Below are 25,247 nucleotides of genomic sequence, written 5' to 3' on the forward strand. Positions count from 1 at the left end.
TATGACACTCAAGAGAATGTCTCTTCTGCTTCTTCTATGCCTCAGGAAAAAAAAATGCAAAAGATTGTTGGTTTGTCTACAGACTACCACTGTGATGAAAGGTTTTGCTTTCTGGAGATGGGACATGCTACATAAACCTTCAAGAGCAGAAACTGATTTCTTTTTCATACTCTTCTTTGAGTTCTCTACATTTTTCTTTGATTTAGATATATTCTAATTTTCTGATTTACAAACCATAGTTGTCAAAAAGAATTCAGTCTACCTTTTTTTTTCTAACCCAATGAACACAGTATGGTTGTCAACTTCTTAGATGGGCAAAATGGTATCAATCCCTGGTATTCACACTCTTCTGTAATCTGCCCCCCCACCCCGCCTTGAGTGTGGGCTGAACTTTTTGACTCACTTCTAAGGAATAGAATACAACAGAACTGATGTGCTGGCACTTCTGAGTTAGGTGATACAAGGACCGTGCCTTCTGTTTTAGATGCTCTACCTCATGCTCTCTCCTGGACATCTCACTGTAGAGAAAAGTAACTGCCATGTCATAAGGTAACCCCGTGGAAAGCAGGCATGGTAGAGATCTGAGGCCTGCCAGTAGCCACATGAGAGCTTGGCAGTGGATTCCCTTCTAATTGACCCTGGAGATAACTGCAGCCAAATGTTTGTTTTTCTTGGCCACTAAATTTTGGACTAACTTATTATGCAGCAATAATAGCTAATAATATTGTCTTGCTGACAGGGCTATTGAGTTGAGTCATGGAAAAAGAGTGAAGTATAGGAATGAGAAACTTGAGGTTGAGACCGTAAGGTATTTTATTTATTGAAGAGTTAAAATAATACATTAACAAAACTCATCGGATAGAAAAATAACACTGGAACGTTTCTGAAAGTGATTATCAGCTAACCTACCAGAGATACTAGTACTGCTGAGTTTCTCCATGGCTGTGTGACTCAAAGGCTAAGAGACTGGCTGAAGTAAAAATAGGAATCACTGTACATTTTTTTTTTCTGGAAAGGCTTACAATAAATCAACAAGGCACTTTTGAATAAGAAAATGAAATGAAACTTTGCCTTTGAAGAGAGTACTTTGTCTTTCTTATAGCCAAGGCCCCTGGTCAAAAGAAAACAGTTACATTGTGACAGACAATAATCTAGTGAGCCTGACTCCAGAACTCTCTTCAGTCTGTCTCTCGTGTGACTTTGTAGAGCGGACGGCATAACTTAGAGGCCGGGGAGGGATTTGACATTGAGGAACATGCAAACATTCAAATCCTGAAACTGCCCTTTGATCTTGAGCCACCAGGACCACAGATCCTCTTGGCCCCTCATGTCTAAAAATCACCCGGGTATGTATCACCACCTTGAGGGACATGGCTGTTGCCATCAGTAGGTGCAGGGTTGTCTGGCTGTCTGAGATGTGAATCTCCTGGTCTGTACCCTCTTCTCTGGTTGTTTAAGACAGGGACCCCAACAAGGAAGAGATGAGAGGAGGACAAAGATGCCAGTCCAGAAGGTGATCATTCAGGGCTTCATGCTATAAGTGGTTTTGTATTTTCAGAGATGAAACAAGTCTCTTCAGCATAGCTCAGTGGCAGGTCACAGCCCTAAGGCCTGGCTGGTTTTGTCAATCTGGCAGTTCAGGGTTAATGCAAAGGACATCCCCAGTACCTGAGAAGAGAGTTGGGAAAGTGTGAGACCTTCATAAGAGAAGCCATTTCCACCACAACACCCGGGATTGACTCCACAGGAAAAGAGTGTATCGATGACAGCCACCCCTCTTCCCTCGACCCTTCTCGATTCCCTCTCGGGAGATCTTTCTTTTAGCTTAAGAATACAAGTGGGCAGAGGAACGGGGACAATGATGACGAGGCACTAGATTATAAAGTATTGGGACATCTTCATACGCTGCTACTGGCAGAGTCACATTCTGCTTAACTGAACATCATGCAGTGAGTCATCTCTACCCATGCTCTGTGACTTTTTGGTTTCCGGGCAGAGAAAGGTCATTTTTCTCTGAGCTTCTTTATTATGTCTTAAATAATCTGTCATGTACCCAATAGTTCGATAGAAACATGTGAAAAGTATCACACAAAACCAAAAATGACCCCCCCAATTCACCCTTCATTGGTCAAACTAAGCCTAGAGAGAAAGAGGAAAATGATTATGATTTTCATCAAGTGTCTTAGCATATAAGGCCAATTTATCAGGTGGATTCTTTTATTGATCAGTCTTTTCCACACCAGCTGAGTTAGGGAGCAAAATAGTGTTCTGCTTGGCAGTTTTCAATGACTGTGAATCATTCATATCTCGAAGGGACCCGTTGAAAGATAGATGTTTTATGGCATACATTCTGTATGCCTTAAATCAAATCGATAATAACGTCATTTGCTACTTGACTAGGGAAATTTATATTCTAATTAAAATAGATAGCATTTATTGTACATATACTGTGTACCCAGTACTGTTCTAAAACTTTATGTGACTTAACTCATTTAATCCTCATAGTTATTCCGGAATTAAGTTCTTACCTGAATCACACATACACAGATGGTGATGATTCCGATATACAAGAAATTGGAGTGGAACCACAGTTGTGCTTTTGTATAGCAACCCTAGAAAAAAAATTACAGGTACAAATAATACTATTTTATGATTCAAATTTATCAGGAGGATTATTTGGGAAAATAGTTTGTGTTTTGCCTCATGACATTAAAGAGAATTAGGTACTATATTTTTATTTTCTTTGCATGGATAAAGAAACATGCAAAACATAAAGAGTATTAAAATACATATTTTTCTGTTGGCATTATCATTACAGTGGCACCTAATGTCGAAGTCCTAGGTTCTTACCCACTGAGTTAAACTAGCTTCCAAGAGGAGAGTCAGAAGTAAATGTCTTCATGTTCTTTGAACACTCAGTGCTGATTTAAGATCAACAAATGGGGATATAGACTACGTAATCCTAAAATTAGTTTGCATTTTAATTTCTGCTTCAACAACCAATAAATCTATCATGGCCCTACCAAGCTCCAGAATGTTGGTTGGTAAGTACTCTACTTTTTCCTCCACAGACCTAAAAAGTTTTGTAGATCTCCAAACAACCTCAGGAGTGGGTAATGTGGAGTGAGGACAGGATCTTAGGAAATTGGTGTAGTTAGAGAATGACTTTGGCTTCTTCTTTGAGCGTATTCTGGAGGTTCAAATTAAGAGGAGGTTTTTAGCAATTCCATGGACTCTTTCTCTCTACTCATCATTCCTTCACTTTTCATTCATTTCACTAAGGGGCCAGGTCCTGCCACCTCCAAGGAAGGAATAGAGAAACAGGTGAAGGGACTAGTTCTTCTACCTCAATCCTATACATTTTACTTTCAACCTTATGGAGATATACCTCTTGCTCGAGAAATATCTCAACAACCCTCTGCTACTTTCACACAAACTCTCACTATTTATACAGTTCAGTGTAGCAAGATTTTTCACAGTGTCTCTAGATAATAAGCTTAATCCCCCCCCCCTTTTTTTTCCTCTTATTACCTGGCGTTGTCATCTGCTCTATCCTTTGTTCTAAGTTCCTTAATTTCCTGGTGGAAGTTCTAGTTAATTTATAACTGCAGTCCCCAAAGTAATTAAACATTTAAACAAAGAAGCCAATAACAGGAAAGTTGCTAGCAAAATTACCTGAATTTGTTGACCTTGGGGGCAAGATGCTGGTGGGCCACGGATCCAATCATTCGTGCCATTTACACCACAGCAATGAAGCTAAAAACCAAATCCCCCAAAAGGTATGGTTAGAAAGCCAATAGGAGGAAGACTGGACATTAGAGGAAATGGTGGGCCATTCAGATCTGGCTCAATAGCAGAAAGTCCAAAATTTGTCTACGACTCCTTGGAACAAAATACTTTCAAACCTGTTGTTATATCATTTTAGTCACATAAGACCTCCATGAAATAGAAAGGGTATGCTTAATTTATTTGCATTCTAGAGATCAAGAATTACCTGCCCAGGAGACTCTATAATGGCGCGACCAGACTGATCACATCTTGACCCACTAGCCAGTCTTTACATCACAGAAAGCAGGACAATTGGACATTAGGCACCTGCTTACATCAGGCAGAGGAAAGTACCGGCTGTGATAGTCTTTCCATGACCTAGTACCTCATCCAGCTTTGAGATTCACAGGTCTTATGGGAAACAAAGACTCCCTGCCACCAAACTACCTTGAGGAAACAAGCTAGAAAATGAGGAACCCTACAGAACAAATAATTTAATTTCTTTTCATAGCACATAATGTGAACAAGAAAGGATACTATTTTCAAAGAAAATTAGACAATATCATCCACCTGTAACATATAGATCTGGTTTAGATCTCAATTTGAATAAATCAATTAGAATTTTTTTTGAGAAAATTCGGATAATTTGATTATAGACTATTTATTAATTATATTTAATGAGTGAAATGATATGAGATCTAGTACTTGTTTAAAAGTGTTCTGGCAGAGAAGTATAGGGGATTAGTTGAGAAGACACTGAAAAAAAAATGTCATGGTAATGACATGGATCCAGAGATGCGTTTTGCTAATATTGTCTTTACCTTTGTATAATCTCTGAAAATTATATGCTAAAAAAGTTTCAAAACTAAATTGAAAAAAAAAGCAAAGAATTGGGGATCTAGAGAGGTTATGTGAAAATACAAAGGCCACCCAGTTCTGGTCTCTATGCTCTAATTCCTGTGTCATATCTTCTAGACTACATAGAGCCAGCATGTGGTCATAGTAGTGTTGTTTGAGGCACAGACTATGCCTGCATAAGCCTTCCTAAATTTTCCTGTCCCTCAACATACCAAGGAAGGAATATAGAGTTAATTTATGTTTGTGGATGGACTGGGAATATGTGGAATGGTATCCTGGGAAGTTAGGTAACCAGCCTAATTTGGGTGCATAGGGAATTCAACATAGATTTCTTGTGTTTACACTATTGCTGTTTTCAGCAAAATATTGAAAAAAAAATACCTAAATTAATTCAATACAGTATATTTGCATATTCTCCCCATTCTCTTAGGGCTTAAACAATGATCCTGAGTTTGGACAGTAAAAGATGAAAGAGATGGTAGATGACTTAGTACCAATCAGACCTATTCCTATGCTCCCTGGTTTGTGATAGCCAGGCATTATTCCTCAGGGATAAGGATCTTAGATTCTGAAACTTCCAGGAAAGGAAAGCTAGGACCAAGGCTGAAAAAATGAAGTCTGGGTTGATCTGAGGAGGATTCCTTCTGTACTCACAAATGATTGAATGGAGTCCCACGCCGCCCTGGTGCTGTTGTCTGAATAGTAACGTTGGATGCTTTCGGTCAGGCCGTCAGCCACATAGTTATGCAGCTGGGAACAGCACGTTCCAGAAAAGGAGACATTGTGAAAAACAGGTGAATTCAAGGAATAAGAAGTTTCTAGTATGGCTAGTGGATCCACTTGTTCCTCCCTCCTAAGTGGTCTCCTCAGGACTAGAGAAGTGATTGGAGAGAATGTATATATAGGAAAAAATACTAATGGTGAGAAGGCATTAAAGAAAAAAGAATACATTGGACTTTTGTCCTTCTAGCACAAGGTTTCATGAAGGAGGAAAAGCGGTGATTAAAACAAGGACTACACTGAGACAGATTTTCTCTGCTGTAAAATACACAGAGGAAAGAAAGTCAGAGGGAGAAAAAATCCATTTTGTTCTTTCCAGTAATCACTCATGGAACTTCTCAAAATACAATCGCCTTCATATTTTTCTATCCCAAATTACGATTAATCTCTTTCCTCCAACCTTCCATTTCATTTCCATCACTAGGACTGACTGTGTGCCAACTTCTTCTCCATGGGACACCCCCCACTTTCAACAGTGAGACAACAAGTCACATTCTTTATAACTTACCTTTTGCTCGTACAGGAAGAGCAGAATGGCCAAGGTCACTTCAGCAAGGAGGATAATCAGCAGAAGAACAAAGAACTGGGACAAAGCAGGCACATGCTTACAACACTGATCCCAGTTTTTGATCCACCCTTTGCCACCCTAGAAGCATCCAGGCAGGTCTCTGCACACCTGCAGGATATTCCTCTTCTCCAACACCTCAGGTCTCCAAGCCTTCTATTGCTTTCTGAGGAATATATGTTCTTTTCCTACAACTGAACTCTAGAGGGTCAGGTCAACTGTCTTCTGTCTTTATTCTCTCCTATACCTTGTGCCTACTAGAATACTATGCACATAGTACATATTCAACATCTTCTCTTGAATAAAGGAAGCAATTTAAGTATTAGTCTATTTCACACTAGAGAAATGTGGAGCTCTTTTTTTTTCATAATGCTTGAAGGCAAAACTTAAGCCTGAAAGGGCTCCTCAGTATGGTTACCAGATGGGGGGGGCAACTGTAAAGCTTCACATTCTCTTAGGGCTTAAACATCTCTCACATTAGACCTCATGGCTGTAGCCAAGATCCTCACCTAACCTGGGCCACTCTTTCTATGGTGTATGTTGTGCAGATAAGAGTTAAAGAAGCATCTTCTGCTATTTGAGGAGGGCCACCATTCTCAGATCATTTTTCCATCAGTTAATGACTGTAAGTCAGGTCCTGAAGTACATTCCAACATGAGAATTTAAGCAGATGGATGACACTTGATTTCAACCAGATATGAAGCTAAATTTAAATGATATGAAGGGGAATTAGAATGAAAAGGGTCATTATTAACAATGTAAAATGGATGCCAAGGAAGATAGTAATAATGCCCTTGGGATCCCAGTCAGAAACAAAATACTATGGGTCTGAACAGACCTGGATGACCTGAGGTGCTAACCCCATAATTCCCCTGTATCGATAGGTGATCTATCAAGAAACATATTATTTGGGACCTGAGGCATCATCCCCCCAGACTTAGGGCACCACATCTGCTATAAGGACTCACCGACATAAGCAGGCACTTATTCTCCTTGATGGAGCCCATGCAGCCCAAGAAGGCAACCACCATGATAATGGTACCCACGATGATGAGCACATTGCCCAGCGTGAGGAAGGGGAGTTTATGGAAGAGCACTCCAAGGTTGTTGTGGACCAAGAGGTAGATCCCAAAGCCCAAAATGCAGCAGCCACAGAACTGAAAGGAAAAATCCCACATTCTAAGGCAAAATGTAGTTTTTGAGTATTTCCTCATTCATATTCTCACACTCTTGAGATCAGAATCACATGTTTGCTTTTGTCCAATCAAGACTCTCAGGAACAATCTCTTTACCCAGCTTCCTCATGCTCTTAGAAAACAGGAAATCCCTGCTTCCTCATAATGAAATTCCACTCATATGTCTTTCTACTCCATTTCAGATAGCAAAGAAAGGTCACCCCTATGAGTCACACATTGCCTTCATGGTGTACATGCTCGGATTCATGCTTACGATATCTTAGTCCTTGTCTCCTCAATTGCTCATACATCATCTTCCCTTTGGAAACTGACCATGAAGAGCATGTGCCCTGCTTGAGGAAGTTCATCTTGCCAGGTATAAAGCTAGAGAAGTCCAACTTATAAGAACCTTCTCATAGCCAACCCATTCTGTATCTGAAATTCAGTTGCTGAATTTGGTACAGTGAAATCTGCCCCCAAAAGATGACTTCTCTTTCAATCACCTATTCTTTCAAGGGATTTAAAAAAAAAAAAAAAAAGTACTGAATACTTAAATTGCAGTCTGTTTCTCACCTATAGATGGCAGCTGTGAGCAGCAAGAGTTTAAAGCCTCTAGAGACAAATGATACCTCCATTAATAACTGCATTTTTTTTTCCCAGTACTGTAGGTTTATAGAAGGAAGAGAAGGACAAATAAAAGGAAAAACAAAAAGGTATGAGATAGGTGTGGATATTTGGTGGCAGGATGGGAAGAAGAGAGCAAATTATTTCTCCTTTGCTCCTAGGCTTGGTGTGCTGGGCGTGACCCAGGTACACTGAGGTTGAAGACTCCTTAGTACAGGAGAGAGAGGGACAGTTTAACTGGGGGTGTGGAGGTGTGTTAACTCAGCCATGCTCAAAAGAAACACACTTACCCAAAAGAGCAAGTTGAAGAAAAACAAGACATATTTCAACAATTTCAAAGTACTCATGCCCATGCTGGGAAAATCTTGGCCTAAAAAGTAGAAGGAAAAAAGGATGTGAGTAAGTGACCTGGTTTTGCAAGGGGGAACTGTGGACTCAAAAACACAAATGTTCAAGGTTCAAGGGTCACCAGCATCATCTTGGGTTTGAGCTATGACTGTTCTCTGGAAAGTTCCCTCATAGTCTTTGCTCTCTTAGTTTCTGAACCGGGTGCCAATTGGCTCATCTTCAATGTTCCAATCCAGCAAGGAATTCTTAATACTGAATTCAGCACTGTAGGAGGAAACAATGGAGCCATTCTTTGAAGAGGATGAGTCACACTGATACAGACCAGATCAGTGTTTTCAATCCATGGGCAGCATTAGTGACTAGTGCCTGGGCACTTGCTTAAAAAGGCAGCTCCTGGGGTAGGGATTAATTGACTGGTCAGTAAGCCACCAAGAATGCCAGAGGCTTGATCATTTGGTTTCATAAATGCCCTGAGATTCATATGCATTTCAAGTTTGGTCTGCAAACCTCTCCATATGAAATGGGAGGCAACATACCTATGCTTCATTCATTGTTTTATTGCAGAAACATTTACAGTGTTTTCTGTTCTTAGATGTTGTGGGAGATGTGACTAAACAGTAGCCGTCAGTTCCTCTAGAAGATGTCAATCTTACAGCAGAGATGAAACAATCCAATAAGTATGCAATGGAGAAGTGAAAAGAGAGAGCAGTGTGAACCTGATTTTAAAAAAGAATAGAATATCATTTTCTCAGTGAGGACATTAATGCCCAGACACTGGTTCTTGATTCTAGAATCAGATAGAAATTTTTGAATTTTCTCTCAGAAATAACAAGATCTTAAAAAGTGACACATGTTTTAAAACTGTGCAGAAAACTTACATAAAGCAAAATGTCAATTTATTGGGGTTTTTTCCTTATTAAAACTGCCTTTTCCAGTGTATGAGTTTCCTGTACCATCCACAGTGCTGTCTCTGCATTGCCAAGGTAACCAAGAATCACATGGGCATCATAAATAAGCCATAAAGAAGATATTTCTATTGCATAGAAGTAGAGTAAATGTCTCTACTGAAAACACCAAATATCCATCTCTATCTCATATCTTTTAATTTTTCCTTTCTTGCTTTGAACCTCAGGATTATTCCCAAATTTATATCATTACCTTAATCAAGTAGAATAAAATTAATTCAGTTACAAATGCATATGAATATGCTGAGGAGGCTTAAAAATATGTATGATGATTTACTGTTCAGGTTTTCAGATCAAACTTGAATTCACCTCTCATGTATGCCATCAAACAACTTTGTGTAAGTTGGAAACAAAATTAACATTTCTAATTACAAATTTTTTCCTATGTAAAATGGGATCAGAACTTATACCTCATGAGGTGATGTGAAGATTGAGTGAGGTTATCAGAGAGACCAGCATACGACATGACCAATACACAATAAATGGAACCTGTATTATTTAGTCTTAAAGGACCACTCTGTTATTAGAAGTGGATGATGGATTTATATAAATCCCAGACCTTTATCAGTATCATGCTGGCCAAATATCTGATGGGCTTAAACACATTTATGGGTGAACAATCTTATTCTTTTTATCTAGAATATTTTTATTAATTTAATTCTTAGAATGTGACATATAGCAGCCCTCATTCCCAGATTCTTGCAGATCCTTACTGTCACCCTTTGCACAAGATGTATCAAGAGATAAAATACATCAAGTCTCAAAGTGATGAAAGAGAATTTCATGGAGGTAACATTCAAGTTGACACATTCACATGGGTGCATCCCCTTGAGCAACCAAACATAGACTGTCATGATTCTCTATACCCTAGAGTTGCACTGTGGCTCCTGAACACTTGAAATCTGGCTAACTTAAATTAAGATGTGCTTTGTAAGCATAAAATATACACTTAGTACAAAAAGACTATATTAACTTTATATGTGGTACCTGTTAAAATGCTAATATTTGGCATATATTGAGATAACTAAGCTGTATTATTAAAATGAACTTTACCTTTTCCACTTGAATTTTCTTAATGTGAAAATATGAAATCATTTGTGGATAAAATGAGGGAGTTATTAAAATCATCTTTAAAAATGTGGTGAAGAGAAGGATTGACAGAGGATGAGGAATCCAGCTGGAGCCTCAATTTTCAAAATATCAGTAAAGAATTTAAAGAACATATTTTTGTTTTTGTAATTTTTAAAAGCTCTAGCATTTTTTTAATGTTTCACAGTTTATGAATCTCTTCTTAGACAATATCCCATTCTTTTGGAATTCTCTCAAGAAAGTTTATTGCAGATTGTGTTTTTTAAAAAAAAAAAAAGAAAGAAAATATAAAATCACATATTTGAGATGTTTGTCTCTTGTCAAAATTGATTAACATGGACCAGATTTATCCTCTCTCCTGAAAAAAAATTGTACAGATTATAAAATGATGGCTTCCAAGACACTGGACATAAAAAAGTGAAGGACAGTACTATTCAAAGATGGGAAGTAAATGATGTGTGTGTTTGGTTGCCCCAGCATAGTGTATTGCCGGTTTTCAGTCCATAGGTCAGAGAGGGAGATCCTGCAAGATTCCCTGAGGAGACCAGGGCAGCTGAGGTTCCCAGGACAGAGTGATATAGAAGAGAAAGCTGCTCAGAGAACAGACACCAGAGATCTGCAGAGGAGGCCTGTATTAGCTGCCTATCACTACAGAAACAAATTACCACAAAATCCATGCTTAAACACCACCAATTTGTTCTCTGAAAATTGGAATTCTGATTGGAGTTGCTAGCAGGACTGCAGTCCTTCTGAAGTGTTCAGGGAAAGAATCCATTTCTGTGCCTTTGTCAGTTTCTAGAAATCACCTGCATACCTTGATCCCTTCCTTACATCACTCCAGCTCCTGTTTTTATCGTCACATTTGCTCTTTTCCACTCTTAATATCCTGCTTCTTTCTCATAAGGACCCATTTATCTAGTCAGAGCCCCCTGGATAATCCAGATCTTGCCTCTGTAGTAGAGACCATGTAGCTCAACTCTTATCACTGCTTCAGTTCCATCCAACCAATTTTATAAGTTCATCCCAAAAGAATCGAACATTTTCCCAGGTAACTTAAGCACCTAGAACAAAGTGCAACAGGATTTATAAAAACACTAAAATATCCAGTACCCAGCAAGGTAAAATGAACAAAGTCTGGATTTGCTAAAAATACCAGGCATGCCAGAAATATGAAAGTACAACCCATAATGCTGAGATCAATTAATCAGTTAAAGTTGATCCAGATGTTAGATTAGTAGGTAATGTCATTAAGCCAGATTTTCAAAAAAAAATTACATAGAGGTCTAGAAAATATTTTTTAAAGGCTCAAACCAAACTTCTAAAGATGAAAGTGCAATGTGTGAGATGAAAACTACACTGGGTTGGATTAATGAAAATTTAACATCACAAAAGAAAAGATTGTGAACTTGAGGACAATAAAAGCATCCCCAGTGAAACAGAAAACATACATATATTTAAGTGAACAGAGAATCATGAGAATCATGACCATTTTTAGTGTCATATGTATAATTGGAGTCCCCAAAGGACGAAAGAGAAAAGAGTAGAGAGAGAAAAATATTTGAAGTAATAATAACTTAAACAAACCTTGAATTTGATGAAAATAATTTACTCACATTACCAAGAAGCTCAATGAATTCCAAGTACAAGAAACAAAGAAATCAACGCCAAGTCACTTTATAATCAAATTGCTGAAAACCCATGATAAAAGTAAAATCTTAAAATGGCCATAGAACAAAAGATATGTTAGGTACACAGTAACAAATATAAGGATAAGGGCAGATCTGGAAAAAAATGTTAATCCAGAAGATGGTGGCATAATATATTTAAAATACTAAGAGCGAAATGTTTTTGTCTGAGAATTCTTTTTTAAAAAAAAAATATTTTTTACTTGTAGATGGACACAATAACTTTATTTTATTTATTTATTTTTATGTGGTGCTGAGGTTCAAACCCAGGACTTCACATGTGCTCGACAAGTGCTCTGTCACTGAGCTACAACCCCAGCCCCTGTCTGAGAATTATATACCAAATAAAAATATATTTCAAAAATAAAGAAGAAGCAAAGACTATAACATATATAAAAGCTAAAAAAGAAAATGTCATCACTAGATCCATGCTGCAAGGAATATTAAAGGAAATTCTCCAGGAGGAAGAAAAATGAGACCAGAAGAACAGATCTATGCAAAGGAATGAAAGGCATTAGAAATCATAACTGTATGGATAAATATATTTTACCATCATTTAAATATCTTTAAAGGTTATTGGTTGGGTGCAGAGACTGAGGCAGGAGGATTGCAAGTTCAAGGCCAGCCTGGGCAAATTGGTGAGATCTTGTCTCAAAATAAAAAATAGAAAAGGGATGGAAGTGTAGGTCAGTGGTAAAATATCTCTGGGCTTAATCCCCATGCCACAAAAAAAAAGAGGTGGGAGAAAGGAAGAAACAGATAATCTATTGTCTGATATCTAATTTGAAATTAATTTGCAGTGGTGTACAACAGTAATCCCAACCACTCTGAAGGCTGAGGTATGAGAATTGCAAGTTCAAGACTCACCTCAGCAACTCAGTGAGATCCTCAATAACTTAGCAAGACTCTGTCTTAAAATTAAAAGGGTTGAGGATTGTAGTTCAGTGTAAAGTATCCTGGGGTTCAATCCCAAGTAATGCAAAATGAAATTAAAAAATTATAAATAAAAGTAAAACTCATTTGGGTCTTCAAAGGACTTAGAATAGTAAAAAATTAATTTGATACAAAACAGAGTTAGAAGTGAAATACTATTTAATTTTATTGCTTTCTGTCAAGCCACAGCATTAAAGACAACATAGTATTAATGTTAATCAATGGAACAGAATAGAGAACCCAGGCATATAAAGATAACTGATTTTTTTGGGGGGCGGGTTTTACTGGGGATTGAACTGAGGGGCACTTGACAATTGAGCCCCATTCCCAGACCTTTTTTTTTGTATTTTATTTAGAGACAGGGTCTCACTGAGTTGTTTAGTCCCTCGCTGTTGCTTTGAACTTATAACCCTATTGCTTCAACCTCCCAAGGATTACAGGTGTGCACCACCATGCCCTGTTTGAACAACTGATTTTTGACAAAGATGTAAAGTCAGTACATTAGAGAATAAAAGATACTCTTCTCAACAAATATTACAGAAGCAATTGGATATCTATCTCTCTATCTATCTGTCTATATATACATATATATATACACACACATATATATGTAAATATATATTTACATATATTCATATATATTTACATATATATTCATACACATATATATGAAGAAGGAGGAGGAGAATTTGGTCATAAAGTCTCTCAGTAGATCAAAAAGTATCTGAAAATGAATCACAGCTCTGAATATAAAACCTAAAACTACAAAATTTCAGACAAAAATAGAAAACATTTGTAACCTCGGTTAGCCAAAAAGCTTTCAGATAAGACACAAAAAGCACAATCCACAAAGGAACTGACAAATTGGACTTTTTCAAAACCAAAATACATCTGCTTTTTAGAAGATACTGTTTGGGGAATGGAAAGATAAGTCATAGAGGGGAGAAAGTATTTCCAAATCACACATGAGAGAAAAAGCTTGTACTCAGGCCAGGCACACTTACATACTCTGTAATTCCAGTTACTTGCTTTGGTTAAGGCAAGAGAAAGTCTTAAGCCCAGGAATTAAAGGTCAGTTTGGGCCACAGAGAACCCCTTCTCAAGAAAAACAAACGTGTATCTTGGATAAAAAATTCTCAAAACTCAGTGGTAAGAAAATAAACTTTAAAATGGGCAAAAAATCTGAACAGACACCTCACTGAAGAAGACATATGTATGGCAGATAAGTAAATGAACAAATTTTCTACTAGTCATTAGGTAAATGTAAATTAAAGCCACAGTGAGATGCCACAGCACACCTCCTAGAATGGGTATAATGTTTTTAAAAACAAAACAAGTGTCAGAGAAGATATGGTGGAAGTGGAACTCTCAATACAACATTGGGGATGTACAATGGTATATCCTGTTGAAAAACAGTTTGCTGGTTTTGTAAAAAGTTAAACATATATAGTGATATGATCCAGCCACTCTACTTCTATGTATTTGCCCAAGAGAAATGAGAACATATGCTCACACCAGGATTTGTATAGGGGTGCTCATAGCACCATCATTTGTAATAGTCAAAAACTAGAAGCAACCCAACGTCCATCAACAGGTGGATGAACTGTGGTAACTATACAATGGAATTCTATTACTCTGCAATAAAATAGAATGAACTATGCATAACTCAGCACAGAATAGGTGACTCTCTATTATGGTAAGTGAAAAAAAAAAACTAGACAAGAAAGTATATACTGTTTGGTTCCAGTTACACAATATTTTAGAAAATAAAAACTAATAAATAGCAACTAAAGCAGATGAAGGATTGCCTGGAGACAGGAGAGGGAGGGTTAGGAGGTGAGTAGAGGGGAAAAGGGGAAAGGTGGGTGGGTGAAAGGAATTACAAAAGGCCATGAGGAATCTTATGAGAATTAGGACTATGTTGTTTGTCTTGACTGAGGTGATGAACTTATGCAAGGTATAAATGCCAAAAAGCCCCTCCTCATTTGCTCTTGTCTATGGCTTCAAACTCATGGCCATACTGCCTGTCTTATCCGTATTTAAAAACTTAGCAGTAGACCTTGAATACTTATTCCAATGTCTCCTTCCTTACATATACTGGGGTGTGTTCTCTGTGAAATTTATACTTTTCTCTCCCTCTGACCTCTTAATCTATTTAATTAGTAATCATCCTCATGACTCAGCTGTGTCACTTTCTCTTGGAGACTTCTCTGATTGTGTCTAATTCTTCACACCCAGCCCTCACTCCCTCCGAGGAATGCTGGTAACACCTTTTTTTTTTTTACAAGCATCTCCTCCTTCACTAGAACAAGAGCTCCTTGAGGAGAGGTGTCACTATTCGCCTTTGAATTCCTGAAGCCTAGAATTGTACCTATTTATGCTAAGTAATACTAATAAGATTCTTCAATGAACAAATAAAATGACCTTGGTTCATTATCTACAATTAATCTCATGGAGTAGAAAGAACATACCATAGGGTTCAGAAGCCTTGAACTTGATTTTTTGTGTGTGTGCTGATAAATTGATTTAGACAGGCAAATAACTTACTCATCAGCAACAGAAAGAGATTGAGCCAGATGCCTGCTACAGCCACATTATCCCCAGCATCCTAGGATCCTGTGTTTCAGGCGCACAGAACCTCATTTGTTCACAGACCAGCAAGGTGCCAGCAAAACTGGGGTATCCCCTCTGATTCTCTCCTTCTCATAAAGAAGAACCTCTTCTTCCACCTTTTCTGATTTTCCCTTACTCAGACTCTCATTGAATGGAAGGAGATCGGCCAACTTGATAAAGATGTGACTACTTTTAATACATGCAACAATGGCCCTGTGTTCATATAAACCCAGAGAGAATGCTCTTTTATTTACCCTGCCCTAACCTTCACTGTTACTGGCCAGTTATAGATCCTCCCACCCCTTTCAACCATTTTCAGAGGAACTGACACCAACCCACAGTTAAAATCTACCACTCCTAAAACTGTGACTCACGGCTCTATGCAAAAAGTCCCTGACATCAGTTTCCAGGAAACCTTCCCTGTAGCCACTTCTCAGGACCCAACAGCAGGTCATCCTTCAGTTTCCTTACAGAGTAAAGACCTAGAGGTGACAAACCGTCTTGTGGGTTTCTATTCTTTTTTTTTAATTCATAAAACATTTCATTTCCCAAAAAATTAAATGAAGAAATATATTGTATCTCACATATATGTATGAGTGTAATTTAAAGAAAAAAATTTTATTGATTTTAAAAAAATGACAGTGGAATGCATTACAATTCTTATTACACATATATACCACAATTTTTCATATCTCTGTTTGTATATAAAGTATGTTGACACCCAATTTGTGTCTTCATACATGTACTTTGGATAATGGTGTCCATCACATTCCACCATCCTTGCTAATCCCCTGCCCCCTCCCTTTCCCTCCCACCCCTCTTCCCTATCTAGAATTCATCTATTCCTCCCATGTGTGGGTTTCTATTCTATCCTCCTCTTTTCTTTGACATGGACTTGTAATACCAGCTAATCTAGTCCTAAGCTTCAGTTTAGAAGTAGCTACAGATGGATAGAAACTTCAAGAACCTCTGGCAGTTCTTGCACTCCATTCATTGAATTCAATTTCAGAAGCCAATCTGCAGCTATGGCACACAGCTTTGGTTTTACACAGACCATTATATTTATGTGCCATTAATATGTTTTTTTCATTCAAAAGTCAACAAAGCAATAGGGAATGAAAAGAATCCATGGTCAAATAATTTGGGAAATAAACAAGATTAAGCAGAAGTAAAACATAAAATGGGGTTTTTATTCTGAGTAACTTCCTGTATGCTAATGTACATTCTCTAATAAGAGAAAAGCATGCTTGTTTAACTACAACTTATTCTTACATTAAAGATTACTTTTTCCTAACCCTGTGACCTTACAGAGATGCCTACTCATGTAAGTAGATTGCCATCTCTTCCAGCCTTTGCAGGTATTCTTTGGTGATGATAAAATTCAAGCATTTAATCTGGTCTGGGATTCTGCATGGGCCAGCATGTAGCAAACCCAGGCAGGCAGACTCTGGTGCAGGGTTCTCTAGTTGGGCTGGGCCACTTTCTTTGCCCTAAGGTTGAGCGGTATCAACAGCTGGCTGTGTTCTATAGTTTGGTGAGACCATGGGCTGGATTTTGTTGTCAAGTATGGCTGCTGGCTTCATGCCATAATCATCTTGGGCAGAACTGCAGATCGTCTTCCCTAGCTGGACAGTACTGTTTGGAATCTGCAGTTGGGCAGAGCCATGTGGTGCAGTTTGAAGGATGGGTGGGATTTCTGGAGTCACCATTCACCCAGGTGGGGTGAACAGGGATGGAGGTCACATTGTACAAATACATGAGGATTTGTGCCTGCCTCTCAGCCTAGGGTAAGTTTCCATAAATCACTGAGGTTTGGGGTAGGGCAGAGTTAGTTGCTCCCTCTGTAGGTAACTGCTGACCTGATGTCGCTTCCTGATCTGCAGAAGACTTAATGTGAGCATCATTGTAACTTATTTGGTGAAGATTACTTATTAATAGGCCAAAGAACATATATTTCATGGATCCCTCTAGCATTGGAATCCAATATATTTAGTTTTTAGTTCTAGTACTGCCATTTATCAGAAAGCTGGCATTGGACATCTTGATTAAAATATCTTACACAGCCTCTTCATCTTTAAAATGGAAATATTACCAAATCTCCTGCCTGATACATGGTTTTGAGGGATAAATGAGGTGGCTCACTACCTCAGAACCTGGTTTAGTAAATACTGACTACAAGATCAAGTTCAGCTGGGCATGGTGGTGCACACCTGTAATCCCAGTGGCTCAGGAGGCTAAGGCAGGAGGATCTCGAGTTCAAAGCCAGCCTCAGCAACTTAGCAAGGCTCTAAGCAACTCAGTGAGACACTGCCTCTAAATAAAATATAAAAAAGGGCTGGGGATGTGGCTCAGTGGCTAAGTATCTCTGGGCTCAATCCCTGGTACCAAAAAAAAAAAATCAAATTCAGCACTTACCTACCAGTCTATTCCTAAGGATGGTCCTGAGCATTCATTTTTAGGAATGAATCAGGGGTCCAAAAGATCTTTAAAAAATACTTTGCTTATTTTGTTTCTTGGAAATATCTTTTTTAAAAATTTTGTTTGCCTTTTGAAAAAAAAAAATCAAGACAAGGAAAATAAGAAAGAATAAAGGAGAAAAGTGAGGAAAGACAAATCCAGATGATCTTGGAGGCTCACTTCTTCCTGTTTGGGAGCTTCGCAAGATGTTACCAGCAGCTGGGCTGGTACAGCAATCATTAGAATAAGGCCACTCCCTGTGTCAGGAACAACTACCGGGAACACCACACAGCCAATTGAGTAGAGGCTCCCTGCCCTTCTTATCCTAAAAATAAATAGAAGTTTGCATTAGAAGGTCTCTATTATGTAGGCCTATCCAGGATTTCCTCAGGTAAGAATGCCCAGCTTAAGCAAGACTCCTGTGAGAAAGAAATGCCCTTTTTGTAGTAATTCTATCAAAAATTTGATGAACCCAAATCTTATCAAGAGGAAACATCAGAAAAATCCAAACAGAGGGACATACCAGAAAGTAACTGGCCTTTACTCTTCAGGACTATCAATGTCATGAAACATGAAGACAAGCTCAGGGACTGTTTAGGAGACGCTGTTAAAGCACCGCACCATCAGGAAGTTCTGTACTGTAAGGAATATTGACAGGGTAATTGGTGGAATCAGAACAAACTCTATAGATTGTTAATGTATCATATTGGTGTTAGTATCCCAATTTAGATCACTGTAGAGCGGTTATGTGACAGAATGTTTTGTTTGTAGAAATACATACTAAAATACCTAGAAGATGGGCCATCATGCTAGCAATTACCCTCAAATGAGACAGCCAGCGAAGGGTACTGGTGAAGGGGGTTCAGGGAGTCTTCATTCTATTTTTTACAACAAATTTCCTGTAAATCTGAACATTTGTTCAAATAAAAGTTTAAAAAGAGAAAAACAGCATGATGGTGCACACCTGTAATCCCAGTGACTCAGGAGGCTGAGGCAGGAGAATCTCAAATTCAAGGCCAGACTCAGCAATTTAGACCCTGTCTCAAAAATTAAAGGGGCCTGGCACAGGGCCACACACCTGTATGTGGCTCGAAAGGCTGAGGCAGGAGGATTGTGAGTTCAAAGCCAGCCTCAGCAAAAGTGAGGCTCTAAGCACTTCAGTGAGACCCTGTCTCTAAGTAAAATACAAAATAGGGCTGGAGATGTGGCTCAATGTCAAGTGCCCCTGAGTTCAATCCCTGGTACCAAAAAAAAAAAAATTAAAAAGGGCTGGAAATGTGGCTCAGAGGTACAGCACCTCTGAGTTCAATCTCAAGTCTTACACACACACACACACACACACACACACACACACACACACACAGTAGGAGTTAAAAAAAGATTACCTAAGGGATTCTGATCTCAAAATCATTACTCTGTGAGTCCCTAATTGTATAAATGCTGCAAATGCATAATAGCTATTTTTAGAAGAATGAACCATAGAAAGACTTTAATGCCTCTATTTGCTCCTGATGTGGAATCAATAATAAGTCATGAATTCAAGTTTTAAAAGATGTGAGGCATCAAAAACATTTGTCATTCTTATTCCTCCATTTAGTTCTTCTGAAATAGAAAAGGTCAAACAAAATTTTGGCAAAGTAAATACATATTAAATATTTTATTTGCTAACATATTAGTTTCAGATTAGATTTTATGATTAAGTTGTATAGTTATGTTGGCTTGTGTTAACGTGTACTAAACTCTTCTTTATGTAAACAAAGAACACAATCAAATAATGCTTGTTTAGGGAGAAATCCCTAAGAAAAGGGAATCTAATACCATATGGAAGAAAGAACATTCCATGGAGACAAAAAAGACATTTTTAAAAGTTAATTAAATAATTTCAACTAAAAAAAAAAAGTCGGTCAGAATATCACAAAAGTTAACATTTATTGGGTTCTCACTATAAGTTAGTTTATTTGAAATTAAATAATCTCTAAATTCCTTGCAAGCACATTCTATCACTTGTAACACAGTACTCTCACCATTCAAAGTGAACGTAGAAATGTGGCATCTTTTCTTTTATGACAATTCTTGGCCACAGTTATCATGATCCTGATGTGACAACTTGGGGAAGAACTCCACCATGTGCCCACGAAGTGGATGAGTATAGAGGAATTGCCTCTGCATCCCAACGTAGAGATTTGTGGCCTCCGCCGTCAGCACTCACCCACTGACTTTGAAAATGCATTATCTTATTCTTTCCAGAAACTCACTTCCCAACAGCCTTCCCAAATGGACAGACAAACCTCCGGCTGCAGTCCTTCCCTCCTCCGCTCCCTAGAGGCCAGCTCTGCACAGATGCCTGGTTTCTCTGGGTTACTTTGCCTCAGCACTCTGCACCTACAGTGGCAGCTGGTCCTGTGAATTCCCCCCAGAAAGGTGCCCCGTCCATAGGGCCCAGGGCCATCTACACAAAATGGACTCTTGCTGAGTATAAAGTGCTATGGGTTGACTCATCGAGGAACACACATCAAACCACTGTGATCAAATCAACACGGATTCTGGAATGGAAGCTGACAGAAAGAGAATGGTTGTAACCTCACAAAAACCCCACCCTTCCTTCTGATTGTAGGAGAAAATCTAGGTTGAAGAGGAAAACACTTGCCTCTTCACACTCATGTAAAACCACATCCCATCAATACTAGCAGGTGGATGTCTCAGGCATCGGTGTGCCCCAGGCTGACTCAGGATCAGTGCTCGGTGATTTTGTAATCCACTTTCAAGGGCCAAGTAGGAGAAAGGGCTTCACATTTCCTGTGGTCCTGTGACTTACTAGACTGCTCTTTCTCTTGCTTAAGTTCATTTCTTACATGTATGGGGGTCCAACTTCTTTGACTTTGCAGATACAGTGCCTTGGGTCTGTAATGCCATTTTCTCCAGTCTACATAGCAGACCCATACTTCTTTGAAAGTGAACCCCAACAATCACCTCCTCTCTCAGGGAGTCTTTGGCTCACTCTCAAACTCTTCCTATACTTTGTGCACATTCTTCATCCCTTTTAGAAAACAGCACATACTGTTGTGTTTGTGTATTGCTCTGTCTGTCCTCCGTGGTACACTCTTTAAGACTGAACCACATCAATTTTCCTTTTGTGTCCACCAGTGAGCACATGCCAGGCCGCTGGTACATTGCAGGATGGGAGGGAATAGGGAGGAAGAAGAGGAGTTGACCAGAGGGCACAAGAAACCAACCACAACCAAGTTTTCCCTTTCTACTTTGTGCCTCTTTGTCAATGGTCAAAGGTGGGGTCACTCAGGTGGTAGTAGTGGTATCTGTGGTTGGATGAGTTTTGAAACATTTTCTCTGGGTATAAAGGTACCTTCAGTTTAAAAGACAAACACTCTTAACTGACCCACACAGGAAACACCACAGGAAATCATGCTTCAGTTCAGCCTCTGCTCCCTCTCAACTGCAGTTTCAAAACAGTACAGATTCCGCTCAAGAGTGAGAAAGCAAAACTTCGTTCATCCAGAGACTAAGACCTCTTTGGCCCAGCTCCTTACACAGTATGATATATCCTATCTCTCAGGAGAGTTCCTTAAGGACAGGGCTGTTGCCAGGCAAATTTGAAATATGCCCCTCCTACCTTGCCCCCTCCTCTGCTCCACCCATACTTTTCAAAGTACAGTGTTGAAATGCCTAATCCCTTATTATTAAGTGAATTAATTTGAAAGCATGGTTTAAAAAAAAAAATTCGAGGCTTTGTAGCCCCTGAAGTACTTTGGGACTTTAACCCTCTGCCCCATCCCAACCCCTTGTTCTTAGATACGTGGATGTGGTCACAAGGGACTTTCCTCTCTCTCCTCCAGGGCATAATCAAATGAGATTCTCACAGGTGTTGGAGGAAGAAAGATCTGATGTAGATTTTTCTGTGGTGACCGGCAGCTGCTATGGTGGTGGTCACAGAAAGTTAGGGCCAAAACTTTGCTGTGTCTTTGAAACTGCATGGGCCCATGAATTGGAAATCAATTGCTATATCAAGTTTTGCAGGTTGCCTTTCATAAGTTTATTTCATGTTATATTTACTAGCATTCATTTTTCATACACTAAGGATAAATTAATGTGGGGGAGCCCTGTAGATCACTATGTTCTTCCCACTCTTTGAAAGCCAACAAAGTGGACTTTACCTCCTACCATACAGTCACCGAGCACTTTCTGTGTCATAATTTTTAGATATGCTTCTATTTAGTGGCTCTGAGAAATCACAGTGGGAGTCACAGACTTTGAAAATTTCTCAAGTGGAGAAGGTCCACCTCTCCCCGCTGCCTTTCTGAATGGCTCTGGCTATGAATTCTCTCATTTAAAAATAAAAAAAAAAAATTTCAAAGACCTACGCACACAGGAAATCTCCCCTAACTTCCTCTCACACAGAAAGCTCCAGGCATTAGAAATTACCACTCAGAATAAGTCATTCAAGTTCTGTAGTAGTTTAATCTAAGGAATGCGCAGGCCCAAATAGATACCAGATGATAGGAACCCAGGTAAGCTGAAGTACTTTTGACCTGATTGCTTTTGAGCTTGCTACTAGGATATTACCCTTCTTTTTTCTTTACTTTCAGTACTAAATATCTGTGAAACCGGAGCTTTTAAAGTTAGTAGAGAGGGATGTGGAGCCTCCTAAGGTGATATCCTGACCCGCATAATATGGTTCAGAGCTTTGCTCTCAAACTGGGCTAAAAAGTCATCAGTCTTACCTTTACAAGCTCCGTGCCTCAGTCCTTTGTGTTGAGTGTGGAGATTCTCTTTGAGATGGCCACGACAAAGCTGATAACACAGATGTCTGGGGCTATTTGTGTAAAAGGGGAAGTGAAGGGAGAAAAAAATATGACCATGCTGTGACGACAGGAAACCCAGATGAGGAGAGGGAGGAAGTGAGGCTGAGTCCGCCCACCCTCTTAGCCTCAGAGGTTCAACCCTTCCCCGGTGGCTTCTTAGAAGCTTCCTCCCACAGCCCACCCTAAAATGGTTTTTGTGAAACAAAGGAGAACCTGAAGGCCAAATTGGTTCAGGCATTAATCTGTGAGTTGTGGATGGTTCTAGAGTGATTGGGGTGATGATTTTTGTCTAGAGAAGAAGAGTGCTTCTCAATAGAGGTGGAACCTCAGGATGACCTGTGTATCGACTCAAGAATCCCTGTTCTTAGACCCACTGGAATTTCCCATCCAGGTGAACTGTGAGCGGAGTGAAACACGAGAAATAATGTTAAGAAAAAAAAACTTAGGTCTGAGACTTAGTAAGGTCTCTCTGAAGTTACTCTGTTTTCTCCCCCACAGCACCTCCAGTTGGCTTCAGTCTCTAGGCTCCACTTAGATTGGGCACCATCTTCAGACTTCTCTGTCTCAAAAGCGGATCATCCTTATGTGAGGATATTTTCAGGGGCAGTCCCTAGAGCATAATCCGAGGGGCACCAGCAAAAATGATTTGCTTAGTAGAGGGAGCACCAGATTCAGAGCCCAAAGATCTAGGTTTCAGTTCCAGGTTCATCTCTACTAGCCATGAACGAATCTCAACTTCTGGGTCTCAGTTTATTAATAGTAATGTCTAATAATAGTCCTATTATTTAGTGTTATATCCCCATTTATCGACGAGAAAACACAACTAATAAGACTATTCGACTAAGAAATGGTAAAGCTAAGACTCAAATCCAAGGTTACGGAGAATGTTGTTTAGGAAACACCTTGGCCAGGAGATTTTGAAATATGTGTTACCAATTGTCACTCTGATGGATATGCGAACATGACAACTCTTAGGAAGAAAGGAGGACAGTATAACCTGGGTCCTGAAGGGAGGAGGCAAATACTGAGGCTGGGCTCTGGACTTTCACCCTTTCCCAGTGACAATGAGTCCCAGTAGGAAAAAAGCAAACAGTGAGTTCTGGGTAACAGTGGGTCCCAGAGCCAGAAGATGAACAGTGAGCTCCAGCTGGCTGGGCTCTGGATTTTCATCCCTTCCCAGTAGCAGTGAGTTTCGGAGTTTTGCAACTTTTTTCCTGACTGCCCAAACCCGCACATTCTGCTGAAGTCTCCAATGACTAATTCACCCTTGTTGTAACCTACAAAACACCGACCCCTTCTGTAACCGGTGGCCATTTTCTACCCCCAAAATGAGCCCCTCTGATACCTGACTCTGTGGATTAATAAACAGCATCGTTGAATCCGTTGAAGTCTGCTCCCATCTCAGTTACTTGGGCTTACCCATTCTGCTGCACCAACTGGAATTCTCTTAGATTGAAAAGGCCAAGGGATTTAGCAACAACTCAAGTGTGGGACTCACCAGTTGTGAAACTTAGGACCAATCATCCAGTGCCAATTTCTTCATCTGATAAATGAACAGACAGATGACACTCTCCCCGTCCTTGACTTGGAAGACTTCCTCTGACTCTGTCTTTCAGATTCTGAAGTAGCTGGTTCCTGGGGAAAAACTGAGATAAACAAAGATGAAAAGGTTCTTTACTGCAGAGCTTGACAGTCCCTGGTATTCTACAAGCAGGGAATATAATAAATGGTTGGTCTGTATGTGTACAACTCAATCTTTTTAGTTAAGCTCCACATACATGTACTTAATGTCTCCGAGGCACTTTAAATCCAGTGTCCGAATGCAGTTCAGTAAACTCAGCCTCTACCCTCCAGCCTGCTCCTACCTGAGGGGCTACCACCTCAGAAAAGCCCAACTAGCCTTTCAGATGCTCAAGCCAGAAAACAGGTGTCCTTTTAAGTCACTCTGTCTCTCACCATCTTCTATCAACCATCAAGTTCTATAAATTATGTCTTTGACTAATTATTTCTTGGAGCAGGCCCCTTTCTCTCCAAACCCACAGACATTACAGTGGCCTTCATCTGTCACCTGGGTTACAGGGTCCCAGCCTCCTTTGAGACAGTGTGGGTATTTTCTTACTCTGCCCCTAGGAGACGAGGCTTCTAAAAGTAAATTTAATTGTGTCCTTCACCAGCTTCAAACTCTTAGCTATCCATCTGGCACATGCCAGTCATCCTAGGAGCTTGGGAAGCTGAGGCAGGAGGATCACAAGTTCAAAGCCAGCCTCAGAACCTTAGGGAGACCCTGTCTCAAAACAAAGAATAAAAAGGGCTGAGGATGTGGCTCAGTGGTGAAGATCCACTGGGTTCAATCCCTGGTACCAAAAGAAAAAGAAAAAGAAAAAAAATTCTCCCAGTTGACCATTCCTTTCCCATCTTACCCCAAGTCCTGCCACACTGGATAACACTGGACCCTCATTCCTTTGAGTTGCTTGAACCAATCAGCCTAGTACTTCTCGTTCTCCACCTCTCCCTTTCTTCCTGCCTATTTCTCTCTGGCTACAAAATATCCTCTCACCTCTTCACCCATA

At 39.5% G+C, this 25,247-nt stretch overlaps 1 protein-coding gene across 2 annotated transcripts; it reads right to left on the bottom strand.

Moving 5' to 3' along the window:
- Positions 1–795: 795 nt before the first annotated feature.
- On the bottom strand, positions 796–22,728 carry Cd53 (CD53 molecule). Of its 2 annotated transcripts, XM_046467181.2 has the most exons (9): positions 22,597–22,693; positions 18,384–18,498; positions 8,061–8,140; positions 6,940–7,128; positions 5,915–5,989; positions 5,281–5,376; positions 3,676–3,756; positions 2,529–2,612; positions 796–1,668 (listed from the first exon to the last, which is right to left on the bottom strand). In XM_046467181.2, the coding sequence occupies exons 2-9, from the start codon at positions 18,424–18,426 to the stop codon at positions 1,597–1,599; spliced, it is 720 nt and encodes a 239-aa protein (XP_046323137.1). In that variant the 5' UTR covers positions 18,427–18,498; positions 22,597–22,693; the 3' UTR covers positions 796–1,596. The 2 variants fall into 2 exon arrangements, with proteins under 2 accessions (XP_046323137.1, XP_046323138.1); XM_046467182.1 differs by lacking the exon at positions 18,384–18,498 and having other exon boundaries at positions 22,597–22,728.
- Between the last annotated feature and the right edge of the window lie 2,519 nt (positions 22,729–25,247).

The sequence above is a fragment of the Marmota monax genome, unplaced genomic scaffold (assembly GCF_021218885.2).
Source record: "Marmota monax isolate L192 unplaced genomic scaffold, Marmota_monax_Labrador192_F-V1.1 WCK01_AAM20220418_F8-fsc00181, whole genome shotgun sequence".
In the NCBI taxonomy this organism is placed as follows: domain Eukaryota; kingdom Metazoa; phylum Chordata; class Mammalia; order Rodentia; family Sciuridae; genus Marmota; species Marmota monax.